The sequence below is a fragment of the Bison bison genome, unplaced genomic scaffold (assembly GCF_000754665.1).
Source record: "Bison bison bison isolate TAMUID 2011002044 unplaced genomic scaffold, Bison_UMD1.0 scf7180017862158, whole genome shotgun sequence".
Classification (NCBI taxonomy): domain Eukaryota; kingdom Metazoa; phylum Chordata; class Mammalia; order Artiodactyla; family Bovidae; genus Bison; species Bison bison.
Window position 1 is genome coordinate 744,850 of NW_011492730.1, and position 16,290 is coordinate 761,139.

The 16,290-nt window shown below is 43.1% G+C and overlaps 1 protein-coding gene across 2 annotated transcripts in view; it reads left to right on the top strand.

Moving 5' to 3' along the window:
* DLGAP1 (discs, large (Drosophila) homolog-associated protein 1) overlaps positions 1 to 16,290 on the top strand; it is a 294,987-nt gene that overhangs the window by 66,145 nt on the left and 212,552 nt on the right. For both annotated transcript variants that reach the window (XM_010832710.1, XM_010832711.1), the window contains exon 2: positions 3,802 to 4,016. In XM_010832710.1, the coding sequence (XP_010831012.1) occupies positions 3,802 to 4,016 (215 nt within the window). The remainder of the gene's footprint in view (positions 1 to 3,801; positions 4,017 to 16,290) is intronic.

Below are 16,290 nucleotides of genomic sequence, written 5' to 3' on the forward strand. Positions count from 1 at the left end.
TGTACACCATGAGGACCAGTAATAGGAAGACCTTCTCAGACAGCTGCAAAGTTAGTTTTTTTCCGTGGATTTACCTGAAGCTTTTCTCTCCGTGCAAGTGACGCGGAAGGACACAGCAGCCTTGACTAGATCACAATGTAGCTGAAGCACCCCATAGTTCATGCTCTGGGCCCCCGGACAAACTAGTGTGTAACCAACCACTGCCTCTCTTTTGCCTCTGAGTTTAAGAGACTCATAATAAAAGCAGTGGCTCAACTGTAGCAACTTTACAGGCCCTGATTGTTCAGCAACAGTATTTCTCTTCTTGATGTTCAGATTTCCTTACATTTTTCCTGGAGCTAGTTTCTATATTAGTTTACATGTATTGTAATAATTGTAAAATTGCAGTAACTTACTGTAGGTTTTCTCTCAGTGTATGAATAATGTATTGATTTTTTAAATCCATCCCATGCAGATCACTTCCATAAACTTCTTTAGGTGTTCTCATTTGAAAAATATGTTTAATTGAAATATATACACATTAAATACTTCCCAGCTGGTTCTCTTAGCAACAATTGTAGCCTGTTTCTAGTATAAGACCAAGTTTCTACTATAAACTAATTTTGGGAAAAAAACTACCTAAAGAAAAATTTGCCATGTTTTGTTTCATAAGCAATATGAGCTAATGAGGTGTCATTGGTCTCTAACATATTTCAGGGAGCCATGCTTACAAGCTGTGCATCAGTGCTGAGAAACTGCAAGTGTCGGCTGCATCCTCTATGACCCTCAGCTGTACCAACTTAATTTATAAAATGTAATTACTGAGCCAACAATGAGGTACTGAATATGATCGTATCTCTGCAGTGACTCACCTGCCAATGGAAGGAAAACAAGACTGTTCTCAACGTTTATAATTTCCCTAAGAAGCCTCCCTGTTGCCATGGTGATGTTGATGCTTTTTAGCTCAAAAAAGCAAGAACTCTACATTGTTACTACCATAATTGATAAATGGCAAATGGATCAGGCATGATGGATGATGAAGGTGTCATGGGACTATAGTTGTTCAGTTCTGTAGGTACCATGAGATCAGAGACAGAAAGACAGCGTCAGATACGATCTTGGCGAGACATAGGAGCTGTCGGGCTGGAACGCTTCCCCTTTGTAGCTGAGATTTTGGGCAAGTTACCTAACCTCATTTTCCTCATTTGTAAAATGGGGATAATAGTCGTAATACCCTTAGTTGTGTAGATCAAATGAGTTAACACTTATAAAGCATTTAGAATAGAGCCTGCACACAGGACGCATGACTTGAGTTTGTTAAGAGAAGCTGCATAACAAAGCTTAACCAAACTTCGCTGGTAGTTCTCAGCATTAGAACCTACAAATCACTGTTTTCAGGTCCAGGAATGGTAGCATCTCTTCAGTCTGATGTTTCTAGATATTGCAAGCTTTCAAAACAGTTAAATGTACGAGTTAAGGAGGAAAGAACAGTGCTTTTTTCCCAGTGGAATGTCTATTCTCAGTTCCTAGAAACTATGACTTAGAAATCTATGTCTACTCTGTACATACGTGTCATTGTAGACAATTTCATTAACACATTGTAGACAATTTTACTAATTTTAATAACACAAAATTATTAACACAACTTTATTAGATTTAAAATCCATGTTATTAATCATAAATTTTAGATTAAGTAAACTCTGATCTTTGAATTAAACCAAAAATGCTTTGAATTCCAGTGCTGCCATTTCTTAGCTGTGTGTTCTCGGGCAGATTTCTTAAGTCCTCTGAGCTTCTGCTTCCCATTTGAGAAATTCAAAAAAATAGAGTTTTTGTGTTGATGAAATAAGATCCTATAAGCAAACTGCATAGCATACTTAAATGTTAATAATGAAACACGGCATTATTTAATGGATAATCAGTAAATATTGGGTTGGCCAATAAGTTCATTTGTTAAGATGTTATGGAAAACACCAGATGAACTTTTGGCCAATCCAGCAGTTAGCATGAAAATATTAAATACTTTTTTACCTTCTCATTGCCAATGTAGCCACTTCTAGGAGCCCTTCCTGGATCCTCCTTCTCCATCACCATTATATAACTCCTGTTTGCAGTGTCTCCTTAGCTCATACTCCATTTACGGGGCCACATCTGAGGCTTGGTAACACATTGACTTGGAACTGTTCCCAAACTTTTGTCTGCTTTGTCTTATCTCCATTATCAGCATGTTGAGGGCAAGAGGCAGCCTCCTTGTTTTCTGGTCTCTTTTAATCAAGCCCTGTGCCCTGTTCTGTGCACAGTTCATAGGTTGTTCATTATATCTTAATGGATAAAAAGAGTAGCCATTGTTACATACTTTTTTATTTAACAAATGGAGGAGGAATGAGATCCTAGTGTGGATCCACACTGAACTGTGCTGTGTTGTGCTTAGTCACTCAATCGTGTCCGACTCTTTGCAACTCCCTGGACTGTAGCCCGCCAGGCTCCTCTGTCCATGGAATTCTCCAGGCAAGAATACTGGAGTGGGTAGCCATTCCCTTCTCCAGGGGATCTTCCCGAACCCAGGAATCAATCACAAGTCTCCTGCATTGCAGGTGGATTCTTTTACCCATCTGATCTACCAGGGAAGCCCTAAGAACTAAAAATAAGGTCAGAAACAAGCCTTTCTGGCATAGGATGGTGCCCTGATGAACTCAAAGGAAATGATTGCTTTGGGTGGGCCAAAAAGTTCATTCGGTTTTAAGTAAAAATAAAAAGACATATTTTTCATTTTCACCCAGAACTTTATTGAACAACATATTCACTAACTGAAGAAACTCTTCTGGCCAACCCAATAGAAAGACAAATGAGCCATGTACTGAGAACATTATCTTGTGGGTTCCTCACAATTAGGGACTTGCAGCAGGATCCAACAAAGCAAGAGGAAAAGAACAGCTAAGTAGTGGCTAAATTGGGTAAGTAGGGTAACCAGAAGGCCAGAAGGGGAAAAACTCTTTAAGAGGTGGTATGTGTGTGGGTATGTGGGTGTGTGGGTGTGTGTGTGTGTGTGTGTAGAGGCCAAGAAAAATTAAAATTAAGAAAATGCCATGAAAGCTATCATGAGGAGACCATTGGAAACCTTCAAAAAGTGTGTCAACCAACCTATAGAGGCTAAATCCAAATTAAGAGGATTCAGAAAGAATCGGTGATTGGGAAGTGAACATAGCTGGTGTAGACCAGTGGTTTGGAAGGAAGCAAGATTGGATACAAGATGCTAGAGTTGGAAGACGCAGGAAAGATGTCAACAAAACAGAAACATTCTTGAATTTCCAATGACAAATGAAAACAAATCATTGAAAAGCTCAAATAAAACCACTCTCTAGTGGCATCTGTATATGCCTATTATTTTCAGCATGAGAAGACTGAGAAATGAATCTGATGGCTCTAATTTTCCCTAGTACACAGGTTCTTTCAAAGATTGAGACATGTATTTGCATGTATTGAAAATATTTGCAGACTAATTATGGTAAAATATTATTGTTGAAAGTTAATGTCTAAAGTTTTCAATAATTACTGGCATTACCCATATTCAAGGTCAGGAAAGAAAAGAAGAAGATAAACGATTTTTTAATATTTATGTGTATTTATTTATTTGGCTGCACTGGGTCTTAGTTGTGGCATGGAGGATCTGTAGCTGTGGCATGTGGGATCTAGCTCCCTGACCAGGGATCAAACCCAGGCCCCCTACCTTTGGGAGCAAGCAGCCTTAGCCACTGTACCACCAGGGAAGCCCCGAAGGTAGACTTTTATACAGAATGAACTCTCTGTTTTGTATGTGCATAGGTCCCTCAGGATGAATGGACAGGGTACACCCCTAGAGGTAAAGATGATGAAATCCCCTGCCGAAGAATGCGGAGCGGCAGCTACATCAAGGCCATGGGAGATGAAGACAGCGGTGACTCGGACACCAGCCCCAAGCCTTCTCCCAAAGTGGCTGCGCGAAGGGAAAGCTATCTCAAGGCGACTCAGCCATCCCTCACAGAACTCACCACTCTCAAGTAAGTGTTTCCAATACTCTACTTCCGGTACCCCACTTCCTTGTTTTATCCCTTATGATCCAATCGTACAACTTCTAGAGTAAGTGTGGCAAACAACATCCCACAGGTGGGGCAGCATGGTATATTGAATAGTCTATTGCTGCTGACCTTGGGTCTGACATACATCCCAGTGCCTTCAAAGACATGGCATCCAGGTGTGTTTTGCATAAAGCATAAGCTGAACCACCAACCTCCAAAAAGAGTTTACAACAATCCAGAATGGCTTCTAAAGAGAATTAGGAGTTCTCATCAAGGAGGGTGTCTGTGTATTCCCACTCTTGGTTGGTTGTTTAGCCATCAAATCTGCAGGGCAATGCTTCCTTAAAAAACTCTTGAATTTTTCAGACGACTGAGTGATAAAATAGTGTAGATCAATGGTCCCTAGTGGTTTATCCATATTGTTTAAAGTAAATGCTGAGTTCCTTCTGAGGCCACTGGGAGAATCAAATGACAGATACTGAAAACACTTGGTAAACTGTTATACACAATTATCTTGTAAAAATAAAAAAGGCTTGAAAACAAATGAATATATTCCTAGTGATCAGGATGAATGATCAAATATACTTCCTATTCATTGGTTCCTTTGGGCTCACAGATAAGTTTGAAAGCATGCGAAACAGTTAACACGACCATTGAAGAGAACACTTCTCCAGTTCTGAAGGGAATAGCTAGCTAGTGCTGCTTTGTTACAGCCACTCCCCTCCTCCCCACAGAACTAGGAAGAAGGGATTCCCCAGATGAACAGAGGGAAATACGTTCATGTTCAGGGTGGATGACAGTATGAAGCATGGCTGCATTGGTATTTTTAACCCGCTAATATGTACCTGCCAGACCAAGTTCCCAGCCTCCAGGTGGGCTAGCGATGCTCGGTGGAATTCAGAAGGAACAGGGAGCTTTCAGAGAACCGTGGCTTCAGAGGCAAGGCTTGAAGCGGGAGGGTGAAGAGTCTAAGCCAGCACAGATGCAGCCAAAGGGGTGGGGGGGGCAGGTGTGAGATGACAATTCAACTCAACAACTACAGGTAAAGCGACTCCAGGAAGCTACTGATCGAGGCACTGTAGAATAGAGGGATTGTGTATTGGTGAGGTAGCACTTCTTACACCTCCTTGGAGTTGTGACAAAGGCTTCACAGTCATCTTTATTTTATATTTGGTCATGCTGCACGGCACGTGGGATCTTAATTTCCCAGCCAGGAATGGAACCCGTGCCTCCTATAGTGCATGCTCAGAGCTTAGGAAAGTCCCCACAATCATTTTACCTAACATTTGAACCCCCTTGGACATGGTGTACAGAGAAAATAGGAAAGTGTGTGAGAAGGTTATAATGACCTTAAGAAAGGTTTCAACAGAGTGCTGCCAGAGTTCTTGGGAAGAAGAAATAACAGCCAACAGGGAGAGGTTAAATTTGAGAGGAAGACTGAAAATAATGGAAACTTTCTTCTACTCTTCTCCACCATTAGATTGTAAGTTCTATCCTACTAGAAACCCTGACTACTGATACATCCCAATGCTTAGCACATAGTAGGTGGCCAGCAATCATAATAATGATGTAATAATGATGTAATAACTAACGAATATGAACGCGCTTCCCAGGTGGCGCTAGTGGTAAAGAATCCACCTGCCAATGCAGGAGACAAAAGAGACACAAATTGGATCAGTGGGTTGGGAAGATCCCCTGGAGTAGGAAATGGCACCCCACTGCAGTATGCTTGCCTGGAAAATTCCATGGACAGAGGAGCCTACAGTCCACGGGGCCACAATGAGTTGGACATGACTGAACAACTGAGTGTGTCCGCGTGCGCGTGCACACACACACACACACACACACACACAGCTAACATGAAAGGGGCACTGATCATTGCGAGGCACTGTTCTAAGTGTTTCACATATGCTGTCTTTTCCAATCTTCACAATTACTCTTGAGGTAGGATATATAACCGTCCATGTAAAACCGACAACAAAATTGAGACACAGAACAGTTAGCTAACTTTCCCCCAGTAGCCCTCTAGAAGTGACAGAGCTGTGGTTTTGAATCCAGATCATCTCACCTCAGAGCCTGTGCTCCTGAGCAACATGCTGTCGTAAGTCTTTTTTGAATGAACAGATGCAAAAGGAGATGGCATTCCTGGGGTATATTGTGAGGAATGGCTTCTGCTGCTGCTGCTAACTCGCTTCAGTCGTGTCCGACTCTGTGCGACCCCATAGACGGCAGCCCACTAGGCTCCTCTGTCCCTGGGATTCTCTAGGCAAGAACACTGGAGTGGATTGCCATTTCTTTCTCCAATGCATGAAAGTGAAAAGTGAAAGTGAAGTCGCTAAGTCGTGCCCAACTCTTAGCAACCCCATGGACTGCAGCCCACCAGGCTTCTCCGTCCATGGGATTTTCCAGGCAAGAGTACTGGAGTGGGGTGCCATTGCCTTCTCTGGGGGAATGGCTTCACGGTACCATTATTTTTACTGTTCACCATGTATACCCAGCTCTCCTTTTCTGGGCACGTGGCAATGTTGCACTTCTCTGCCTCTTTGAAATCAGTGTGGTTGTGTACATGGCTTTAGCGATGAAATTTGAACAGAAGTGCTGTGTATCACTTCCAGGAAGTGTGGCCCTACTTCCTGGGTCCACTTTTCTGATTCAAGGACCTTAGGAGCACCGATTGACCCTTCTGTCTTTCTGGGTATCTGAGTGAATGCAATGGACAGAGCCTCCTGCCAGCTCATGGTATGGACAAAAGAAACAGGTCCAAGAAATGAAGTTGTGAGCAAGAAGTAAACTTGGGCGATTTGCGATTGTTTATCAACAGAGCCAAACTTGGCCTATCCTAACTTATAAGTAAATTGGTACTAGGAATGGGGTACTCATGTAACAACAAAATAAACTAAAACATATGACTGATTATAGGATTTGGTAGCAGGAAGTAAGGTAATTATCAGAGGCTGGTACATACTGATCCATGTTATGCAGTGGTGAGTCATTTGGTAAATTGTTTTCTAGAACGTGGAAGGTGGATGAGGTAACAAATGAACTCTAACTCTAGGGAAAGTTGTTGCAAAACATATTGTTAACAGAATGTGTCAGTTGCTCTTGGCAGCCTTCAACAGTGTTCCATGCTTTTAAATAGACTCGGAAAAGAATTGGTTATGATACAAGTAGTAATGAAAGAGAATAAGAAGAGTCTAGACATTTGTGGGCCTGGAAAATCCCATGGACTGAGGAGCCTGGTAGGCTGCAGTCCCGGGGTCGCTGAGTCAGACACGACTGAGTGACTTCACTTTCACTTTTCACTTTCATGCATTGGAGAAGGAAATGGCAACCCACTCCAGTGTTCTTGCCTGGAGAATCCCAGGGATGGGGGAGCCTGGCGGGCTGCTGTCTATGGGGTCACACAGAGTCGGACACGACTGAAGTGAATTAGCAGCAGCAGCAGTCATTTGTGGATTTGTGTGACTGGAAGAAGCAATTGATCTCAATCCAGTTTTTAAAAGGTAAATCTGAGAAAGCACTTGAATGAAGAAAATAGGATGAAAACTACCCCGTGTGGCAATGTTCAAATCGAGAACATGGCCCCAGACTTCCCTGGTGGTCGAGTGGTTAAGAATCTGCCTGCCAATGCAAGGGACATGGGTCCAGGAAGATTCCACATTCTCTGGGGCGACTAAGCCCATGCATCACAACTACTGATCCCGAGTTCTTGAGCCCGTGCTCCACAAGAGAAGCCCCTGCAGTGAGAAGCCCACACACTGCATTTATTTAGAGAGTAACCCCCATGAACCACAACTCGAGAAAGCCCAGGTGCCGTGACGAAGACCCAGTTCAACGAAAAGTAAATAAATATATATTTTTTAAGTTAAAAATAAAAAAAGGACATGACTCCCTTCCTTCATTATTCATGCTTTGAGTGGAATCGGATGATTTAGAATGAGGATAAAATTAAGTAAATATTTTTAACTAGATTAAAATGCTTCAGAGAAGAGCAGTTGATAGGTTGGTAAGCTGAGAGTACATAAGATAGAGAGGCATGAGGGTAAGAAGGCAAACAAATAGGACAGCGATGGTCATTGCATCTCCAAGGGGTCTACGAGTACGATGCCTGCTACACGGAACTCACTGGAACCAGCAGGTAAGAAGTTGAGTGTGTGGCTTCCCTAGTAGTTCAGTGGTGACGAATCCACCTGCCAGTGCAGGAGACAGAGTTTCTATCCCTGATATGGGAAGATCCCACATGCCACGGAGCAACTAAGCCTGTGCACCACAGCTACTGAGCCTACATGCCGCAGCTACTGAAGCCCATGCCCTGCACCAGGAGAAGCCACCGCAATGAGAAGCCGCACACCACCTCTAGGGAGTAGCCCCTGCTTGCTGCAACTAGAAAAAAAAAAAAAGCCCACGCAGCAACAAAGACCCAGAACAGCCAAAAAATAAAGTTTTTTAATTATTTTTTAAAAAAAAATAAGTTGACTGTGATGATCTTGAGAGGATCTACTTCCCAAAGAATCACAATGAAAAGACACAGTAAAGAGAGACGTCCTAAAATGTCTATTGGTTCCAAGGAGCCAATATTTCCTAATGTGTTCTTTGGATGTGGTCATACAGAACAACAGAAATGGAGGACTCTCCCACGGAGCTGAACAACATGGACAAGGACCAGGGAAGTTGTTCCAGGGAGCGGAACCCAGGCTCCACAAAGCGGAAACCAGGACTCACATCAGCCAGAAAGAAAGTCAAAGTCACTCCATCATGTCCTACCCTGTGACCCCATGGACTATACAGTCCATGGAATTCTCTAGGCCAGAATACTCAAATGGGTAGCCGTTCCCTTCTCCAGGGGATCTTCCCAACCCAAGGATTGAACCCAGGTCTCCCACATTGCAGGCAGACTCTTTACCAGCTAAGTCACGAGGAAAGCCCAAGAATACTAGAGTGTGTAGCCTATCCCTTCTCCAGGGGATCTTCCCGACCCAAGAATCGAACGGGGTGTCCTGCATTGAAGACAGATTCTTTACCAACTGAGCTATCAGGAAACATCAAACAATGCCTACTTAACTCTGAATCTCCTCAATCCTTTGGTCATTCGGTCCTTCTTCTCTTCACCCCAGGCCAAGCCTGAGTCAAGATACTCTCAAGGCCCTTCCTCTTTCAGCTGCACATCAGCCTGTTTGCACTTGCAGGTCAGAACTCACTTCACTGCAGCCTCTGGCACCTCCCTCAATCTGCTCTGCATTCTCCCAGTGTGCTTTGAGTGGCTCCTTTTCCTGGGCACCCAGTTGGATTTCCTTTTCTCCTCCATTTGGACCCACTGTCGTATCTTTTGCTCACCTCAGCAGTCTTGGTGAAGTCCATTATTCCAATCAGCTCTTTATTCTTTCTGCTTTCAACTCTGGGCCTCACATCTTCGCTCTGACAGCTAGTTGATGTGTAACCATGGACGACTTACTGAATCTTCCTAGGACAGAGATTCCTCATTTGTGAAATGGGGAAAGCCTCATGTATGGAGTTGCAGCGATAAAACAAAGCTAATGTGAGCCCTCGATCAGGCACTTAGAACCTAATTAAAATGGAAATCTCTCTCCTGTGTTTTACACTTTCCATTCCTTCTCTCTAAAAAACATCTAAATTCCCTTTCATTCCTTCAGCTCCCTTAAAGATACATAGTTCCTTCCTCTCTGAGGCTGTGATCATCGCAGGGACAGTGCAGGATCCAAACTGCCTTATCTAAAGAGCAGTTCTATAGCAAGAGACGAGGACAGGGTACAGACTACAAGACTCACACGCCCATCTCATTTGGAGGAGGGTATTCACACCCCAAATACAAACCTATTTTTTTTTCAAGCTGGGTGTGATGACAGGGGCTAAATATAATAGGCAATTTCTTGTACTGGTTTTGTCTGTTTTTAGATGCTCATTGATGTTTATTGTGAGAGAAGCAATGGCACCCCACTCTAGTACTCTTGCCTGGAAAATCCCATGGACAGAGGAGCCTGGTAGGCTGCAGTCCATGGGGTCACTAAGAGTCGGGACACGACTGAGCAACTTCACTTTTATTGTAATAATGAAGAGTTGGAAACAACTTAAATACATACCAGCAGGGGAAGGCAATGGCAACCCACTCAAGTACTCTTACCTGGAAAATCCCATGGATGCAGGAGCCTGGTAGGCTGCAGTCCATGGGGTCGAGAAGAGTCAGACAGGACTGCGCGACTTCACTTTCACTTTTCACTTTCATGCATTGGAGAAGGAAATGGCAACCCACTCCAGTGTTCTTGCCTGGAGAATCCCAGGGACGGCGGAGCCTGGTGGGCTGCCATCTATGGGGTCGCACAGTCAGACACAACTGAAGCGACTTAGCAGCAGCAGCGGAAGGGATAAATAACTGTGGCAGATTCATAAAATGCGTTATCAAATGGTGCCAGAGGTGGGGCTGGTGGTAAAGAACCTGCCTGCCAGTGCAGGAGATATAAGAGACCTGGGTTCGATCCCTGGGTCAGGAACATCCTCTGGAGAAGGAAATGGCAACCCTCTGCAGTATTCTTGCCTGGGAAATCCCATGGACAGAGGAGCCTGGAGGGCTACAGCCCGTAGGACCACAAAGAGTCAGACACAACTGAAGCAACTCAGCACGCACATACACCAATATGGGTAAATGCCAAATGCAGAATGAAAGACATATACTTTCTAACAGTTAAAAGCGCGCAAAATAATACTAGCTACTATTTGTCTTTTAAACAAGCTTTGTTTTTTTCTTGAAGAAGGTTGGAAAGTATTTAAATAATTTGTCTATGAGTAAATGAAAGAGTTTCTGTTTTTAACTTTTTCCACTTCTTACTTTTTAGGGAGTTGCAGGTAGTTGATAGGATAGAAGACAAAATAAGACAGTGTCATGGTCAGGGAGAGATGGGAAAGTATCCTGAGTTTGTCGATGAGGATATAAACTCACAAGTTTGTAGTGTTAGGTGATACTAGGCTGTTCACCCTCCCATTGGGAGAAGCAGGTGCTGTTATATGTTAGCTACTGCGGGAGAGGGATGTCAAAGCATTTGGGCAAAAGAGACAGCAAAGGAAAACAGAGGCATTTCCCTCCTCTTAGGACTAAGAAGGGAAGATGTACGTGGCTGTGTTCTTCAATATGGTTCACATCCATAGGTTAAAAAATAAAATTGCCCTGCTCCCCTCTTCATGGCCTGTGCCCCTCCTTTTTCTGGGAAGAGGAGGAACACGAGGAGCTGCAGGTGGGCAGGACAGCGTGCAGAATGTGAACACACAGCTGAGGACAGTCTGGCCAGAGGGGAAAAGAGAGAAAGGAGACTTCTACAGAAGAGAAGCAGAATGAGAGACTCCAGCGAGAGGCTACAGTCTGGGGCTCCTGATGCAGAAGGGACTCATTTTAAGTCCCCAGAATTAAAGCTGTAGGAGAGCAGCCCCATTTGTCTCTTCTCATATGACTTTGTTACCAACACTACCTTCTTTTGTCATTAAACTGTGAACTGCCAGTGCTTGGTGCTTCCTCATAACCATATATATACATTAGCGCTAAAAGTTTCCTCAAGACCAAGGAGATAAGGGACAGCACCTTGTGCGATGGCCAGTCACCGAGAGGTGCGGCTAAAGCTCTGTTCAGGAGGATTCTGAGGCCCAGAACCCTGTACTCATCTGGAGGGGAGCTGGGATCCATTGGCTCCATCTCCTGCAATGCCGGGTCAGAAAGATCCCCTGGAGAAGGGGAATGCAACCCTCTCCAGTATTCTTGCCTGGAGAATTCTATGGACAGAAGAACCTGGTGGGCTACAGTCTATGGGGTCGCAGAGTTGGACACGACTGAGCAACTAACACTAACACAACTGGGATCCATTAATGCTGGGATCCACTAATGCTGGGATCCACTGATGCTGTTTGCAAGGGCCTGGGGTGGGTCTGAGAGGGAGCCATCTAAGTGGACCCTCCAAGTTAAGAGCACAAGTCTCTCATTTAATTTGGGGGTGGGGGTGGGGATGGGGCTCAGAGACATCAAACCATTGCCAAAAGCCACAAAGATATTTTTTTTTAAGTTTCAGGATTAGAACAAGAATTATGATTTCAAGGATTAATCATCCTGAAAATGAAAACTTATCTGCCCTCAAGGCATTTAGGATTGAAAATAAATCTTCCTGAAGTCTTCTGTTACTTTATCAATATTGCAGGAAGCTCTGGCAGGTCCTTTCCTGAGCCAGGCAAGCACAGACACCTGGGGCCCTTCTCACAGATTTTGGAAGAGTTTCAAAGTCTATAATATTAGAGACTGATTATTTTTCCAGGAGAAAATTTTTCTTAGTGCTTGGATGAAGGGATAAAGTACTACGAAGAGATTTTAAAGTGTTATTTGCTGAGGATTAATGGACATTAATTTGAATTTAACTTGAGAATCTTCTAAATGACAGCTCACTTACAGTAATTTTTTTAATGTTCTTCTTACAGTCTATTGAATAAAAGTCCAAGTGGGGATTTGGACATGGCTTTGACTAATCAGGGAGCAGACAGTTGTCTCCTTTCCAGAATAAATAGCATATTCTGGCCAATCCAACTAAAAGACTTAAATCCTTCATCAGAGCCAAGCTGAGGTGACCTGCTTGAGGGAACTCAGGCCGCCAAACCTCTGTCCTCCTTGCCTGAGATTTACTCTTAAACATTCAGAAGACCTTTTCAAAATTACTAATGTTCTTGGGTGATATGTCATTTCGAATCATTGTTAGTTAATAATGAAGAATACTGTAGCATCGACACATACACACTGCCATGTGTAAAGCAGATAGCTAGTGGGAAACTGCTGTATAACACAGGGAGCCCGGCCTGGTGCTCTGGGGTGACCTAGAGGGTGGGCTAGGGGAGCGGACGGAGGCGCAAGAGGGAGGAGACACATGTATAACTAACCATGCCTGCTTTACACTGCCATACTGCAGAAACCAACACAACATTGTAAAGCAATTTTCCTCCAATTAAAAAATAAATTTTAAAAAATAGTGACGAAAGAAGGACAATCTAGCAGCGAGGGGAAGGGATTTTTTCACGATCTGTGGGAGAAGAGAAAGGAGTGAGAGAGGTGATGGTCCCCAGAGTGTAGCAACGAAACTAAAGAGTAATGAGAGATGCTTCTCCAGGAGCTTTGCAGCCTGAAGATGAAGCTCATTGTCTCAAGACTCCTTCTGACTCCAGAACATTCCACTGACCTTAGGCCTTACCTATCGGAAGACACAATCACTGACATTAAGTAGCTGATGAAAACCAGCCTCAGAAATAGGCCCTCAAGATGCCTTTGGAAAACAGAAAATGGAAAGGAAGAAAGAAAAACCATGTACAAGAGTGTGGGAGTGCCTCCTCGCCAACATTCCTGAGAGAAGATGGGAGTTGAAAACCTCAAACAAAGTGTTTGCCCCATCTCACTTGGCTAATTTTAGTTATCTTGGTTCATGGCTATGATTCATCCCTAAAGCTGTGAATTGCTGGGGAGGAAGGAGGGGAAAAAAATGGACTTAAATGTCAAAGAAGTAGGAACAAAAATATAGTTTTCTTTTTTGGGGAACTAGAATTCCAGGATATGGATCTTTTTTCTCATGAGGGATGGAATGCTTCAAACTTCTAGAAAAATAATAAGCTCCAGTCAAAACATCGTCAAGAAATAAAAGAGTAGATTATAGGTTATATCATGTAGGAATTTTTGCTTTCCTAGTGTACTCCCCTTTTATTCCTTGTGTGCCTCTTTAAATCCCATTAAACCAGACATCACTAAGAATCCTATGTAGCTGAGTATGATGGAAGCTTAACTGTAACAAGACATGGAGCTCCAGGAGCAGATGAGGGAGGGATAACAGAGACAAACAGACTCTGAGAAATAAGTCTGGGGGATGCGATGGTACCACAGAGAAGAAGCTCCAATACTTTGGCCACTTGATGCAAAAAGCCGACTCATTGGAAAAGATCAATCCTGGAAAAGATGAAGGCAAAAGGAAAAGGGAGCAGCAGAGGATGAGATGGTTAGATAGCATCACCAACTCAATGGATGTGAGTCTGAGCAAACTCTGGGAGATGGTAGAAGACAGAGGAGCCTGGTGTGCTGCAGTCCGTGGGGTGGCAAAAAGTTGGACAAGACTTAGTGACTGAACAACAACAAAAAATGACGGTGAACTGTTGTCTTGCCTGTTGAAGAATAGAGGGCAACAGAGACGGTTGCTCGAACTCCATCCTTGGAAGAGAAAAACGTTTTTCAGTGTAGTGGGTGTCCCCTAGTAAATTGGCTACCGTGTGGAATCTTCATAGGTTTGGGGGAAGAGAGAGCAGTAACTGGTCTGATGCTCAGGTACCCTATCTTTCCACCATCAGTTTAGGCACTATTCCTGTGTTCACCTCTCTCTGCTCTTAAGACTTCTGAGCAGTAAAAAAAAAAAAAAAAAATACATAGGATGAATTGAGAGAGTAGCACTGACATATATATCCTACCATATGTAAAATACATAGTTGGTGGGAAGCACAGGAAGCTCAGCTCCACACTCTATGATGACCTAAAAGGGTGGGATGGGGAGGTGGAGGGAGGTTCAAGAGGGTGGAGATATATGTAGACATCAGCTGATTCATGCTGGTGTACAACAGAAACCAACACAACATTGTAAAACAATTATCTTCCAATTAAAAATAAATTTGGGAGGAGAATGGATACATGTATATGTGCGGCGGAGTCCCGTCACTGCTCACCTGAAACTGTCACAACACTGTTTATCAGCTATGCATGGGTGGGCAGTCGCTTGTGTGGGCAAGAACACAGTAGTGAGCTAAGAGTTTAAAAGTAATTTTAATAAACCCGAAGGCTTAGGATCTCAAAACTCTGTGAGATGACTGTTCAGTCGCTTCAGTCCTGACTCTTTGCAACCCCAGGCTTCCCTGTCCTTCACTATTTCCTGGAGTTTGTTCAAACTCATGAGTTTGAGTCGGTGATGCCATCCAACCATCTCATCCTCTGTCACCCCCTTCTCCTCCTGCCCTCAGTCTTTCCCAGCATCAGGGTCTTTTCCAATGAGTCAGCTCTTTGCATCACGTGACCAAAGTATTGGAGCTTCAGCTTCAGCCTTAGTCCTTCCAATGAATATTCACGGGTGATTTCTTTTAGGATTGATTGGTTAAATAAAAATACCAAAAAGCAAAAGTCCACCAGGAGATGAGTGGGTCATTTCCCTTTTTATTGCTATTTTCTATTGTTTGTTGTGATGATACCCTACACCACAACAAACGCCACGCCTACACACCTCTCCTTTCTGCTTAGGAATGATGGAAAGGTTTCCTTCTTTATTACAGTGTTATAGAAAGAACACTTGGGACTTCCCTGGCAGTCCAGGGGCTAAGACTCCACTCTCCCAATACAGGGGGCCTGGGTTTGATCCCTGGTCAGGGAACTACATTCCACATATGGCAACTCAAGATCCTGCATGCCACAATGAAGGTCAATGATCCCTCACATCACAGTGTAGACCCAGTGCAGCCAAATGAATAAATAAATATTTTTTTAAAAATACTTGTAAAAATTCTAACAGCACCAAAGTGTGCTTGAATAGTATGTAAAAGTCTTTCTCCCCTCTCCAATCCCTCTTTTACCCCTCATTAGAGACAAGAATTGTAACCATTTCTTGTGTATCCTTACAGAAATGTTCTATGCATATCTTACACACACATCTACATTCTTTATGCATGGTATTCTACAATTTGTTTTCAATTAAAATTCTTAAACATCATTTTACATAAATGCACGTAGATTAACTTTTCTTTAAAAATTCTTAACAACTGCAAAGTATCCCATTGTATGTGTGAACAATAATTTAGGTAACCTCTTCCCTCTTTGATGAGGAGTATTCTTTACGCAAAGCTATAGAAGGTAAAAAGAACTTGCTATAAGAAAATAGCTATTTCTCTTTGGTTAAAGGATTCTAAATCGTGGGCAAGAACACAGTAATGAGCTAAGAGTTTAAAAGTAATTTTAATAAATGTGACGGCTTAGGATCTCAAACCTCTTGATCATTTGAAGAGAATGAAAAGGAAGCAAAAAGCATGATATAAAGTAAAATATGTCCCCAGCCACCAAAATCAAAAGCTATAATCATAAAGTCTTCCTTTTCAATTCCTTCATGCAGGACTGGCTTCTAAGACAATGCCACGCAGGGGCTGAAAACAAACAACCCACTACTGGAAAAACACTCCACGGGCCATTGTACAAAAAAGTAGATTT